This window comes from Seriola aureovittata, chromosome 5, assembly GCF_021018895.1.
Source record: "Seriola aureovittata isolate HTS-2021-v1 ecotype China chromosome 5, ASM2101889v1, whole genome shotgun sequence".
Lineage (NCBI taxonomy): Eukaryota > Metazoa > Chordata > Actinopteri > Carangiformes > Carangidae > Seriola > Seriola aureovittata.
In genome coordinates this window covers 13978894-13993914 of record NC_079368.1, presented here as the reverse complement: position 1 = coordinate 13993914, position 15021 = coordinate 13978894, and the positions used below count along the sequence as shown (strand labels likewise).

At 43.7% G+C, this 15021-nt stretch overlaps 1 protein-coding gene and 1 long non-coding RNA gene across 2 annotated transcripts; one reads left to right on the top strand and one right to left on the bottom strand.

Annotated features, from left to right (window-relative positions):
* Positions 1–3966: 3966 nt before the first annotated feature.
* Positions 3967–13527, top strand: rgmb (repulsive guidance molecule BMP co-receptor b). The gene is made up of 3 exons (XM_056376587.1): positions 3967–4556; positions 8549–9102; positions 11028–13527. Exons 1-3 carry the CDS (start codon positions 4439–4441, stop codon positions 11787–11789), a joined length of 1434 nt encoding a protein of 477 aa, XP_056232562.1. The 5' UTR covers positions 3967–4438; the 3' UTR covers positions 11790–13527.
* LOC130169677 (uncharacterized) lies at positions 12634–14398 on the bottom strand. The gene is made up of 2 exons (XR_008827856.1): positions 14308–14398; positions 12634–14112 (listed from the first exon to the last, which is right to left on the bottom strand). It is a non-coding gene; the product is annotated as an uncharacterized LOC130169677 (long non-coding RNA).
* Positions 14399–15021: the final 623 nt, after the last annotated feature.

The following is a 15021-nucleotide window of genomic DNA, read 5'->3' as shown; positions in this document are numbered from 1 at the left end:
GATTTTCAATACAAAACACAAGACCCCTTTTAAATGATGACACATCTGTTCCAAGTCCCTTCTTATCAAGTCATGTGAGTTTGGGATTGGCTCCTAACCTCTTATTTTATCAAAAACTTTGATCAAAAACCCATTGGTGCAGTAAGAATATTCCGGCCTATTTTCAAATCAATGCAAATGATTTGGATATTATTTGCATATTTTTTCAATATTTTTCTCAATTTAAGTTTGATTTTTGATAATTCTAGTTCTGCAATGGGACTTACTTGTGTAGGGATACAGTCCTTGGGACAAGTTCAGATCCTCTTACTATGCTAACAGGTCTTGCAGAATTGGCTTTGAAAACCCTTGACCAGCTCCAAAAGTAAAATGCTACTTACACGTAAGTACTTCAGTAATAATAATGCAATAATATAAACAATAACTACTCCATAATATTTGCTGAAAGTGAGACAGATAGTAAGAGATTCATTGAAACATCTCCTCTTCCCTAAACACAGCCTGTGACATGTTTGCAACAATGCAAACTCTCAACATTCACACACATTCATACATGCACACACACGTGTACTATGGAGTTGCGAGAGCCATTTGTTGAATGACGGCCTGTTTGGAGCTGGGGTGGGGTGAGGGGGAGGTGTGGAGAGAAGTGGAGAAGGGAGGCAGAGGTGTGGAGGTGAAGACAAGCTGGACGTTCAGAAACAGACTGTCTTTGTGCCCGAGGCGCTGTGTATGAATGCATGTGTAACTAGGCATAGCAGCTCTATGGAGATGTGTGTGTGTGTGTGTGTGTGTGTGTGTGTGTGTGTGTGTGTGTGTGTGTGTGTGTGTGTGTGTGTGTGTGTGTGTGCGTGCGTGCGTGTGTGTGTGTGTGTGCGTGTGTGGAGAGAGATTAGTTAGTTTCAGGGCCCTCTGCTCCCGGGGCTCAGCTGTGCTGTAATTGATTAAATGAATTAGTATGAAATATAAAATTAATCTGCATGAATAGGGTCATATGTTACCAAGGTTTCTGTGTGTGTGTGCGTCTATGCAGATGGATGTATGATTGGAATGAAATATGAAATTAGCCATGATAAATAGCACCATATGCATACATGTAATTGAATTAACCACCCTGTGTTCAGAGTGTTAGCACAAATGAAATGTTCAACGAGTGAGCCTCATCCAGCAGAGAGGTGCACGGCAGGTTGACAGCTTGGGCAGAGAGGCTGTCAAACGCTGCTTGTTTTAATTCCGGTCCCAATAGTTGGCATCCAGGATGTAGAGCTGGGTGGCAAAATGAAAGTTAAACAGCAATAAGTGTCCCAGCGGGGTGTTGGACCAGTAGGACTGAATCAACTGCTTAAAAAACTGCTTCAACTGAACTCCGCTGCGAGGATGAACACCATTCTTCTGAAAGATATTCCCTCATTCTGTGTTTTGATGATGGTGATGGAGACTGCTTTCAAACATGCTGGCCCAAAATCTCCCATATGTTTTTAACCGGTTATGGTCTGGTGACTGTGAGGGCAAAAATCTTTTTAAAGAGTTTTAGAGCATTTTTGTTCCTTATTATTTGATACTCAACTATATAAAAGGAAATGAATTGAATATGCAGCAAAGTTCCCCTTTATAGTCATAAAATACATCATCAGCATAAGTCCTGGAGTATGTACAGCAAACGTCCTTATTTTAAAGAATGGTTCTTTTGAATGGTGTTATAGTATCATTATTTGTTTTGTAAGAAAGGTAACTCTTAACTTACACTGTCAAATGAATAGAGTGAAGTATAAGGTGCAATAATTGCCTCTAAAATATAGCACAGTAAAATAATAAAATGGCATCAAAGGGAAATACTCAAGTAAAATGTAATTACCCTAAAACTATGTACAGTACTTAAGTAAATTAGTTACTTTTAACCACTGCTAATCGAACATACAGAAGCATGTTTCACCATTCCTTTTTTTCATTTATTTCCTGTCTGTGTGTTAACATGTTCCAGGGCTAAAGGCACAAATACACACACATATGTGTTTACTACAATACAACAACACCTGCTGAGGTTTCCTCATTCACAGACACACACATGTGGACGTCCTCACTGGTGAGATCAGAGGCTTCTGCCACAAACAGGAAGTCAATATAATCTAATATCAGAGCCTGTTTGAGGTGCACACATCATCTCAGCTGGCCACATTTACTGTCAAACCCTCATGAGCTGTATAGTGACTGTGTGTTTATTTTACTGACACAATCAAGAAGGAACGAGTGGCCATGGCCAAACTTATGGCCGGCAGTGGTGTGAGTGAGTATATATAATAATATACTGTAGTTGAGTCATATTAGTAGTGAAACTACCCGGCTATGACACACATGCAGCACATAAAACATCAGCCACAGAGAAGCTCTGTTTGCTGCAATGGAGACACTCATGCACACACTCATATACGCACATATGCACATACACTAGCAAACAAGTTAAGACAGGGTGACACAATCTGGCAGAATGTGGTTCACACACACTCTCCCGGCAGAATACAAAGTATTAAAAGAACAAACACAGTGCAGATAAGCAAACTCAGTAAAAAATTATCTAAAATGCCTCGGTGCTTGCTTTGAAACCTGTCCAACTCCATAACCTTTACTTGAAAAAGGGAGGTTTGGATCCGGTTCAACTTCTTTGCAAGAGAAAGTTTTAAAATGGATTTCAACAGCCTCCAGAAACTGGGTGTTACGTTATTCATTTATGAATTATAGCTGGCTGTAGGTGGGGTGAACAGGAGTGACAGCAAGGTAGAGGCTGTTTTGCATATACAGCTGTGTGTTCAGTATTCACTGTCTGTCATTATTGTACCTTCTGCTGTTTTGTTTGACTGTGCATATTTCGAGCTGTTTGGTGTGTCTGTGTGTTGTTATGTCTGGACCCTTTTGTGTCACAGAGGTGCTGCCTTCACACCCTGCTCTGCTCTGTTACCGTCCTCAGCAGAGATGCAAACTTATCTGAAAGAAAGAAAGGAAGGTCGATGCACAGCTCCCTCCAACTGCAACATAATTATCTGGCATAAAGTTAAAAATGTGATGCGCCATCCTCAGAGGGTTTCATCGGAAAACATAAAGCGAGATTTCAAACATGGAGTTAGCCACTTGATAGTGAACGCCCCCCAATTTATTAAATTTTCTCTGACAAAATGTCAGAGTCTCTTCTCTTCAGTGGATCAACTACATCAAAGGTTTGATGCGGCAGATTAATATCATCAGCAGAGAGGAATCATTGTACATTAAAATTGATGATATTGCAAGTCACTCTTCAGATTATGGTATTATTTTGGTGATAATACAAAGCTCATAATGTGCATTAACGGTAGCTGAAAAATATAATTCAAAAAAGCGTTTTCATTTAAATAATGAGACTGTATTTCTTCTTTCTGCAGAAAATACATTTAAAGCTGAATATATTTTTAATCATAAAATAAAGTTTTATAATTACATGTAAATCGAAAACCCGAACTTTGCAACAACTATCGTCACTGTCGCTGCTGCTGCTGCAGGAAAGCAAACGGGAGAAAAGAAAAAAAGAGAAAAGAAAGAAAAATATAGTGATTTCCTACAAGCTCTGGTTTGTCTTGATCAGCTTTGACTCTGCCATATAAAATGCCTTGGCAGCACTGCATCGGAAACCCATTATTCTCTTCTTTGTACACAGTGATTTAATGGCATCTTACCAACGTTTTACAACTTTTATCTCCGGCCTCTTCATTATTCTGCAGACTGGCCCATCTCTCTCTCTCTCTGTCGCTCTCTCTCTCTCTCTCTGTCGCTCTCTCTCTCTCTCCCTCTCTATCTCTCCCTCTCTCTCTCTCTCTCTCTCTCTGTGAGTCTTTGTAGGCGGGTTTTCCGCCAGCAGGGTTTGGTTGATTCTCTATTGATTTGCTGGTGGGGCAGAGGAGGAGGAGAAGAAAGTGAAAGGGGAGGAGTGGAGGAGAAACCCCGGCCTGGTGAGGCAGGGAGAGAGAGTGAGGGAGAGGGAGAGAGAGTGAGAGAGAGAGAGAGAGAGAGAGAGAGAGAGAGAGAGAGATAGATGTGATTGTGCGTGTTTGGGACGAGAGAGCGAGGAGAGCACACAGTGATCACAATCAAGGCAAAAGTCCGACCGCGGAGGGAGCGCTCTTAAATCACGTGGGGGTGTGGATTTGTACAGGGAAAAAGTAAAAGTGTCGTCGGAGTGACTTCTGGTTGTACTTTGTTCTCCTCCTCTCTTTGCCTTTCCACCCCCCTCCGCCCTGCATTCCGCGGAGCAGCTGTGTTTTAATGCCCCTGCGCACCCGAGGAGGAGAGGAAGGAGAGAAGAGTGAGGAAGAAGAGGCAGAAGAAGAAGAAGAAGTAAGAAGGCCTGGACACCACCCCTCCTCGCCCTTTGGAGGTCTGTCCACTCTCCCCTCCTGGCCCTGCATGGACGGGGATGGGGAGAGCCGGATGCTGTTGCCGCGGGGCTGAGCGCCTCGCCTCCCCGTCTCTGGTGCGCCGCTTCCGGCCAGTGCTGCTGCTGATCATCGCTCTCTGCTGCGGTGCCCACATAGGTAACAAACTACACTTAAACACTGCATCCACGAAACGTCTCTCGGTCATAGTCGCAACTCATCTGTGATTTTACGCACTTTTTTGTCCAGTTTCGCACTAATTGCTGTGCGCTGCTGCAACTACAGCCTCAGAAACTATATTTTATTTTCAGTCTGTTGCATTTAACAGTCATCGGAGATACTTTATTGGTTATTAAGCGATTGCAATCACTGTGTTGCCGATCCTGGTGTTAGGCCCAGAGCTGCCTGACAATGGCTCTCTCTCCAGCGGCAGTGCAGCAGTCTGAGCACGGATCGAGTTTCTCCTCCTCTCTCCTGGGCCGTCATTCTCCTGTCTGCCCCTTAATGGCTCATGGAGGAGGGGAAGAGAAGGGAAGAGAGGGTGACTACCTCTTATATCCATAGCTATATAACAGATTGCAGTTATACTCCATCTATCTGAGTGTGGATGTAATCAGAAAAAGTTTAGATAGAGGCTGTGGTGTGTTGTAAATCCTACAAAATCTATTGTGGAGTACAGTTTATGGCCAGTTGGATGATGTCAATAATTAAATGCATCATAAGAAACGGTATCAAAGTGATTATAGTCTCACAAGCTAGACTCTTTAAAGGGAAAATGCATAAAGTAAGTGCTTTTCTGAACAGCAGTTTCTTTGTATTGGTGCTTGTTCGTTTTCTGATCATCACCAAAAGCAGAAACTCACAAATCTCAGTCTGAGCCCAATGCTAGATATAAAACAAAATAAAACAGAGATATAAACAAAAGAAGAGTGTGTTGCTGAAAGCCAAAGGTTAATAAGGTGTTTGTAAGGATCACTGACACTGACTTCATGATTTACTAACTCCTTATTTACCACATTTCATCACAATTCATTTGGTTATGTTTAGTGAAGACAGATGCATTTCTCATTTGGTGCAAAAAGCAGTCAAATCTTTTTTGTTTTTTTTGTTTTTCTTCTTCTTTTTTTCTTTTTTTTGGCCAAGTGTGTAGTGTTGCTATGTGTGCAGGGGGTTGGCTGTTGTGGCGGCTGTCTGTTGAGCAGTCACACCTCCAGTAATTAGTTTAACACGGCTCAGGCAGCGGGACAAAACCGCCCCTGCACGTAGCCGGGTGGGAACAGAGAGACCCACTTCACATTAAAGACCCTCCTGGCACTTTCTGTTACATGTGCGTCACCTGGAAAGAATGTGTATTATTTAGTCTGTTTAGCCAAACACAATGTTTTATTTGTTATAACTTGAACATTTCAGGATATTTATATCCATTTCACTGTCACTCCAGCTGTCAGCCCCATGTGTCTGTTTAGACTGGAAGGCAGGAACGTCCGAATTGTTGATTATTGTTCGCAGTGTCTAGTCGGGAGAGAGAGAGACAGAGAGAGACAGAGAGAGAGAGAAATAGAGAGAAAGGAGTGCAGGCTGTAGTGAGCTCCTGTAAAGCTTTGTATCTCTAAGCTTGGAGGGCTGTTTGTGTGATTTGAGCTCAGTGTGTGAGAGAGTGCACACAACAAGGTGATCAATAAGCACTTCACAAGCCATTCCCTCGGTTGAGAGATGATCCCAGTAGATCCTTTTCTGATCTCTGGAGATCAGAGAGGTTGGAGGCAGCCGGGTTGGGAGACAAAGAATCGCTAAACCTGCGAGATTCAGCTGGTGGAGCTTTTGACCTCTGTCTGATGGTAGAGAAGGTGCCTAAGGATGCGGAGAAGAGAGGCTGGGAGACGACCGGGGGGGGGGGACTGGCCAGGGAATCGGGCGGAGAGGGCTGACAGCTGAAAACAGAGTAATGCTGATGGAGGCAAATGATTCAAGCTGAGGGGAAAAAAAAAAATCAGATCTGAACAGATGAAGCTTGAGAAAAAAGAAGAGACGAGACCAGTGCGATGATGAAGTCAGCTGGGAGAGGGGGATGGAGTGAAAAGGAGAGGTTGATATTATGGTAGGACGTGGTGTGGGCATTGCTGACTGTTTTATTGTGTCTGTATTAGATTCTTGCCCCAGGGGATGAAACAGACCAGGATCTGGGTGTGTTGAACAGCCCTCACAAGAGGAGTTATTTATTCTGTTCTTCACACTATTTTCAAGTCAATTCAGTATTCATCACCTCGGCTCTATTTACCACAAATTTCTTATGTGTATGATGAGATTTTCTTTTGAAAGTACAGCTGCGGAATACTTATAGAGAGCACGTAAAGAGGACGGCCTCACTACAGGGAGATCACGGGAAGCCTTGAAGAACATCATATGAAAATCCTGTTTGCTTGATGCGTTCACAGGGAGGAAAGAGTGCGGCGTGGGCTATAGAGGGGAGGTGGTGTGAAACTTCATCAGATGCCATGTCATCAGAGAAGTTTTAACCTTTGTATAAGTCAGCGGTTTGAACCCCGAGTCCTTCAGTTACAGGGTCAACTCCCTTTTTGCTACGTCACCATGCTGGGGACAGTGTCAGTGAATGAGCGCTTTTGTGCGTTTTCAGAGCGGCTCATGATTCCGATACCCTCTGAAAGAGAATAAACCCACTCTGATTAGATTGGAAGCGGTATTTAGGTAGTGCAGGGCAGATAGGAGGGAGAGAAGGAGGCGTTTTCGGTGCGCCAGTCAAAGACACAATGTGTCCTCAGTGCTCAGACCGTCTGTACAGTGGTGGTTGGCATGGAAGGCAGCCTGTGTATGTGTGTGTGTCTGTGGGTTGTGGTGTCAGTATTTAACGGGCTGGAGAGAGATTCTGAGGCATGGTGTGAGTGGGGGTCCGTACCTGCACCCTGCTTTCTAAAACTCAGAACACTACTGCCCCCAAATGGTGACACCCAACTCCTTCATGCCCCAAAAATCAAATAAACGTACAAAGAAGAAAACTGGAATGTGCTGTTTTGCTTGTGCGTGTTTATGTGTTAGTGGCTACGTATGGTTGTTAAGTGATGGTGTGACATTAAGGGAATCTGTTGATTTCACTAAAAACCATGCACTTTCTGCTTTTGCTTGGCCATTAGGAGATCATACCACCATCTGAGGATCACAGACTGTGTGCGTTTAACAGAAGCACAACCAGCATTCTTTCTAAGATAGCTATTTGTGTGTGTGTGTGTGTGTGTGTGTGTGTGCATGTGTGCGCGTGTGTGCAGCTGCCCATACTCTCTCTCTGGCCTAATCTAATAGGAGCACGCTGTGACTGATGCATTAGGTATGGTCTCTAATCTCTCTCTCGCTCCAACTCTCTCTCTGTCTCTCCCTCTCTCTCTCTGATGATCTATGATATAAAAGGCTGGTTTGACCCTTGTTACATTCAGAACATTCGGAGGACAGAATAATCAGTCTTTTGGATGCATTTCCGTACTTCAGCCTGCTCTGGTGATCATGATTATAGCTGTAAACAAACATTAATCTGCCCAAAAAAAAAAGAAAACATAACTTAAAGTCATATTTGATAAAGGGAAATTTTGATTGTGTATTATTTTCAGTGTTGCTGTTATGCAGGACAGGCACAAAGACAGCTGCCTCAAAAATGACTACAGAATTTAATCTACAAAACAGTGTGAACAAAGAGTTTTACTGAATCATGGTAGTGTGTATGCATGCGAAGCAAACGCTGTATTGTCAAGTTATCTCTGGCTACCATACCTTATGTGTTGAAGATTTGTCTATCCTTGGCTTGTGGGAAAATGTTCTTTATCTTTCTCTCTGGCTGCTCTTTGGTTTATTACACTTCAGGTTTATTACACTCGCAGAGCAGCTCTGCTGATTGATCAAGACTTTGAACCAGCGGCTGGTTCTTTTTCCATCTGTATTAGGCTGGATTGTAACAGGCTGGTGGCATTGTGTGTTTAAGATCAAAGCCTTCTTCAGACAGTAGCCGTAGTTGTCTAAAGTGAGCACATCAACTTTCCATTTCTCGTGAGAGCCAGCTCTCAGTCTCATTCCTGCCTAAATTATGAGATGTGTATGTTTCTCTCTTGCAGTATTTCTGACTCTCCCTGTGTGTGTGTCTTCTACAGGTCAGTGTCAAGTGGCCACCCCTCAGTGTCGTATCCAGAAGTGCACCACCGACTTCGTCTCCCTGACCTCCCACCTGACGCCGGCTGTGGATGGCTTTCACACTGAATTTTGCAAAGCTTTACGTGCGTACTCGGCCTGCACCCAGAGGACAGCCAAGTCCTGCCGGGGGAACCTGGTCTTCCACTCGGCCGTGCTGGGCATCTCAGACCTCATGAGCCAGAGGAATTGCTCCAGAGACGGGCCCACTTCCTCCACGCACCCCGAGGTCCACCCCGAGCCCTGCAGCTACCACAGTCGCACCCAACACGCCCACACACACTCCCACGTGCATGCACACACACATGCCCATGCGCACGGCCATGGCCACAGCCACTCTCAGCCTGGGTACCTATTCTGCGGGCTGTTTGGGGACCCACACCTGAGGACATTTAAGGACAGCTTCCAGACTTGTAAGGTGGAGGGGGCGTGGCCTCTCATCGATAATGACTATCTGTCGGTGCAGGTCACTAATGTTCCCGTGGTACCTGGCTCGAGTGCCACGGCAACCAATAAGGTGAGAGGAGAGCTATTGCAAAGGGGGAAGCAGAGAGAAGTGGGCTTTTTGGGGTCTAATTTGCTGTCATTAAGGCTGAAAGAGTTTCCTAAGTGAGAGCAGCTGGTGTAATTTAGTTTATTTCTGTGAGTGTGTGTGGGTGTGTGTGTGTGTGTGTGTGTGTGTGTGTGTGTGTGTGTGTGTTTGTCAGAGAGAAACATTTTCTATAATGACCTCTAAGTTGCTTTTCTGTGTTTCAGAGAAGGAAATCTTATCAGTGTGAGCCTGGAAAACACCCTTGCTCTCCATGCTCTATTTTCCTCTCTCTTCCCGTCTCGCTCTCTCTGTGTCTTTCACTCACAGATGTGAGGCAAACAGCCCGATCTTGTGACTGTCTTATTTGACTGAAGCAGTGTTGGAAACCTAACTTGGTTAATGGCTGCTTATAGCATGACCTCTAATAACATGGAATGAGATGTGTGAAAGGACCTACTGTTTACTTATGTGTGTGTTCGCAAGTATTTGTGTGTGCGTGCGTGTCTCATAAGTGGCACTCCTCACACTAAACTTAAAGCACTGTGTGTGTTAAAGGTCCTTATCCCTGTATGACAAAAATGATACACTTGCACTTACAAGCACATACACACACACACACACACACACACACACACGCACACACACTCTACGAAATGGATGACGAGCCACACAAGGTGATCTTTGTGGTGTGAAAGAAGCGATGTTGATGTTTCCCCCAATGATCTACCCTCTCTAGTTGAGTCGATAGCTTTAATTATTAAAGCACATACACACCCATACATACACTTAGTCATACACTCATTGGCAGAAACACACACACATATTAAGCAAACAGCAGGGTTGCTACACGGTGGAGCTGAAGGTCTAACCTTGTGTCAGAGGTGGGGCAAGTTATTAGTCATGATTATTAGGGACACACACACACACTCTTATACACACGCACACACACACACACACACACACACATTAACAGCCCTCCAGGCTTAATGGCCTGCCAGGCCTCATTCCTCACAGCTGTCATGTGAACAAAGCAGCCATTCACCGGAACTATGATGCTAGTGCTAACCGTAATGCTCACACCACACCCTGTATCCACCACGGCTTCCATTCACCACTGGGGCCCCGTGTGTTTTTATGTGTATGTGTGTGTGTGTGCATGTGTCAGCATGTTTGTATAGCTGTGTCAAATTACAACTTGTTAAAAAGTCATTAAGTCATTTCTCAAATGTCGTGCGATAAGAGTCAATAACCTGTGTAGGTGAATGTTAATATTTGTGTGTGTGAGTGTGAGAGAGACTTTTTACCTAGGGCTGTAACCACTGATAGTTCTCATAATCAATTAATCTGGTGATTTTTTTTCTCGATTAACAGATTAATGATTTAGTTGATAAAATGTCCAACAAAAAAATATTCAGTTTGCAATGACACAAAACAGAGAAAAGCAACACACCTTCACCACAGAAGGATTTTCTTTTGCTTGAAAACCAGTTATCAAATTAGTTGCCAATTAAATTCTGTTGATCCACTAAACAATGAATTAGGGCTGCAATTGCGATTATTGACATTATTGATTGATTTGCTGATCATTTTTTGAATAATCAATTACTCATTTGGTCTTTAAAATGTCAAAACATAGTGAAATTGACCGTCACAATTTCCCAGACCCCAAGTAAAGTCTCCAGAGTAGAATGTTTGTCCAATCAGCAGGAAGAATCCAAAAGATGTAAAACTGTGTACTTAAACTCTGTTTCAGCTCCACTCGGCTCTTTGATGAAAGTTGTGTTTGTCCTGTATCTAATGAATTGACTTTGTAACTGCGAACTGTCTCTTGCATTTTTAAATGCACTTCATTCACTGAACTTAAAATATCTCTACAGCTTATCTGATGCTCCCTCTCTCCTGCTCTATAGATCACCATCATCTTCAAGCCCTATGAGGGTTGCACAGACCAGAGGGTCTACCAGGCCGTCACAGACAACCTCCCTGCTGCTTTTGATGATGGCACCGTGAGCAGTGGAGACCCCATCCACACTTTTGCTGGTGCAGACGGGGCAGCCGGGAAGGTCCGGGCTCTTTGGATCTCTGAGCGCACCCCGGGGCACCACGTGGAGCTGCATGCTGGCTACATTGGTGTGACTGTAATTGTTCGCCAGCTGGGCCGCTACCTGACCCTGGCAGTGCGGATCCCAGAGGAGTTGGCTCAGGCCTATGATGCCACCCAGGACCTGCAGCTCTGTCTGAACGGCTGCCCCAGTGGAGAGCGCATCGACCAGGCAGGGCATCTTCCCCTGCCCCTCTCCCCTCCTGCGCTTGGCCTTCAGCTTCAGCAGCTACGTCGGCCCAGCTACGCCTCACAGACACAAGCGTACCCCTACGGTACCCCGCAGGTTTTCGGTGTGGACGGGGCAAAGGAACGCTGCAGGGAGAAGCTGGAGGAGCCAGACATTTACTTCCACTCCTGCGTGTTTGATCTCTTGACCACCGGGGATGCTAATTTCACAGTGGCGGCTTACAGTGCCCAGAAGGACATGGAGAGTCTCCACCCACACCGGGATAGATGGAGGATTTATCCCCGTGGCTCCGCCACCTCCACCTTAAACTCTGATTGTCAACCAATCAAAAGGCTCACTCTGCTCCTGCTGTGTGCTTTGAGTGTTGCGTTGATGTATTAGCAGGAGTTGGAGTCTTTATGTATGCCCGCCTGTGAGTGGGCTCGTGTATGTGTGTGCACTAGAAAGAGAGTTTTTTGCCGAGCACTGATACTGAGCACTGATTCCTCTCTCATGCAGAGAGGAAACAGCAGGCTGGACAGTTACTGGGAACTAGATGTTTTTGTAGAAGAGGTGGCAGATCTCCCAGTGGGCACAGGGGATACTGGTGACACTAACTTCATCTTACGTGGCAGAATCTGCCCTCTGGAGGTAAAATACACAGCAGATGTGATGACGGCTTACGCTGTCTGTCTTCATCTTTGGACACACACAATTGACATAAACATTCCTGTGTGGGTGAATTGAGTATGTGGATATACACTCCAGACTGTAAATAGTTCATTTTGTCTTCAGTGCACAGTGTAATGGCGTAGACTTTGATGTGATTTTTCTTTGATAACTCAGACAGAGGATGTTTGTTTTAACAGAAGCACTTTATTTTATTTTATTTTATTTTTTTAACAAATCCACATCAGTGTTTCTTCTTCCCATTTACTCTCCTCCACCAAAATCTCCAGTGGCTCAAGTTTTGGAGACTATAATTTTGTTTTTGATCCTTTCAAAGTAAAAGTCAGTTACATTACAAGGAGCTGCCATTTTTGTTAAAGTGCATCATTCTTCCAGTAGCTGATTTGACTCAGCGCCTCATTTAAAGTCAGTCAATGTGAGTTTTTCTGTTGAATGTATTATGAATATTGTCACAGCAAATGCCATCAGTACTATTTTCTTGCTGTATGAATTTGTTGTTTTTTCTGATTTCAAATATGTGTGTGCGTGTGTGCGAGCGTGAGTGCATGCGTCAGTGTTTTGTTTTTTTTTTTTACCAGTTTTGGTGACATGTTTGAATGTGTTTTTATTTCTTCTGAAAATCATGGTATTTCCACCTTTTTTTCAAGAGGCTGTGACGATACTGGCTCATGTTTGTTACTCAGCGTAAACTTTGTTGTTTTCATTTGAGCCAAAGACAGATGATGTATGATTTTTTATGTAGAAAGGAAATCATAACTCACCACCAAACCAGCACCCTCCTCCTCCTCCTCCTCCTCCTCCTCCTCCTCCTCCTCCTCACAGTCCCCCCTCCCCATGTTTTTAAACTTGCTACTGTAGACTATTTTTCTCCTACTGCCAGAATTGACAAGCTGCTCCTTAATGAGATATGTGTAAGATACTGGAGTGTGGACAAAACACTGCAAATCACTGAGAAAACGTCACCACAGAATCAGCGGGGATACATACTTCAGCATTGTGTCGTGGGAAATGAATGCCATTTGATACCTGGTAGAAATGTTAATCCCTACAACTATGAGCTTTTTTTTAACATGTAACATTCTGTATAACTGTGCCCCACTTTTTTGGCCATATAAGCTTAATCTCAGTTTTTTGGCATTGTGATCTCTTACATCATGTGTGAGTGTCAGTTTGGTGAAGAGTGACTGGTCAGTGTTGAAATACTTAACTTATTTATGAACGTAGTGTCCTGTAGGGGAAGTTAAGCTCCATATTCTTGCTGTTGGATAATAATTTAAAAAAATGTCAGATGTGATTGTACTGCCACCTAGTGGTGCTCTGTTGCTATGTCAGTGTGTTACTCAAGGCGCTCAAAAAGAAAAAAAAAAAAAGAAAAAGAAAAAAATTGAGGAAACAAACTGTGTGCAAGTGTTTTATTTAAAAAACAATAAAGTCAAAATGATCAAGCTTACTTGCTGTTTATTACTTTTACAAGAATATAAAAAGCAAAACAAATGTAAAATTATTTTATTTTTTGTAAACTTCCAAAAAACGTTGTGCCAAGTTTTCACTACAAATGTTTTAGTAATTCAAGGAATTCAGAGTTAAAGATTAGACCCGACAAACAGAAGCACACACACTCACACACACACACACACACACACACACACACACACACACACACACACGTCTGTACAGTATGTGCACTAACCCATCTGTCTGAGGTTAGGTTTTGAACAGATACCAAGTTTGGCTTCGCAAACACAATCTGTTTTCAACTGCCACAGTCAGCAACACCTGGGATGTCGGTTCTGAAGGGCTGAAAATGGCGCGACAAAAGATTTGTAGCATTTGAGAGCTGCTTCTCCTGCGATCCTGACAGTGGATACTTTCCCATTTAATCCATGAAACCTTCCAAAAAGCTCTGTGTAAGACCACAGGAACATATCATCTTCCAGTGCACAAATCATCACTGTATAGATTCAGACAAGAAAAAGTTCCCCTCTCTGGGTTAGTTTGTTTTTTCAAGGTCACACAGCAGAAGCTCTCCATTCATCTGAAAAATCAAATACACTGTTACTGTCATATGAAAAAAATGTAATTCAGTTATGGTGAATAAAACAAGTTCAAGCACTTTTAGACATAATACTGTATGTACTTATACAACCTGTATAACAGTGAATGATGCCACACTTATCTGCAAGTGTACATGTGCTGTATGTTGCTCTAATTAATGCTCATAGACTCTTACCACTTAATAACAGCGTAAGTGGTCATCAGAGTGTTGAAGACGATGATCTTCATGAGAAGCAGCCTCATGGCCAGTACGACCACCGTGTTTGTCCACACATCAACGTCTAGAGACCACAAAGACCGACATGAGGATCAACATCTGTGCAGAATGTGTCATGGAGAATTGTTTTTTTTTGTTTTTGTTTTTACTGGAAACTGCAAATAAGTCAAATTTACCTTCTGTCTCTTCATCTTCATAGCAACTCTTGTCTTGATCATCGGAAATGATAAAAATGTGTTAAAGGGTTGGTAAAAAACAATAAGACTGATATTTTCACATGTGATCCGCTTCAGTCCCACCTGATGAGGTGATGCGATGTCTCCTGGTGACTTTTGGGTGTCGTCTGCGACTGATGGAGCAACTGTACGATGGCCAGTCACTGGTCACCACTGTGATTATCGCCACGGCACTGTGGCTGCGATGCTTCCTGTTTAGAGCAATGCTGTTTGGTGCAGTGAACATGTGGCCTTCTGATGGTGAGCTCCAGCTGACCTCTAGGTGCCCCCTCCTGAAGTCACTAACCATACAAACCAGCAGGGTCCAGCCGAGCCTTTCCCCTGACAGGTGGACCGGATGGGCCAGAGATGCCAGGACATCACCCTCTACCCCACCTGACCCAGGTGGAGGATGGAGGATCATGAAGAGGAATACAAAATTAGGATAAAAATGATA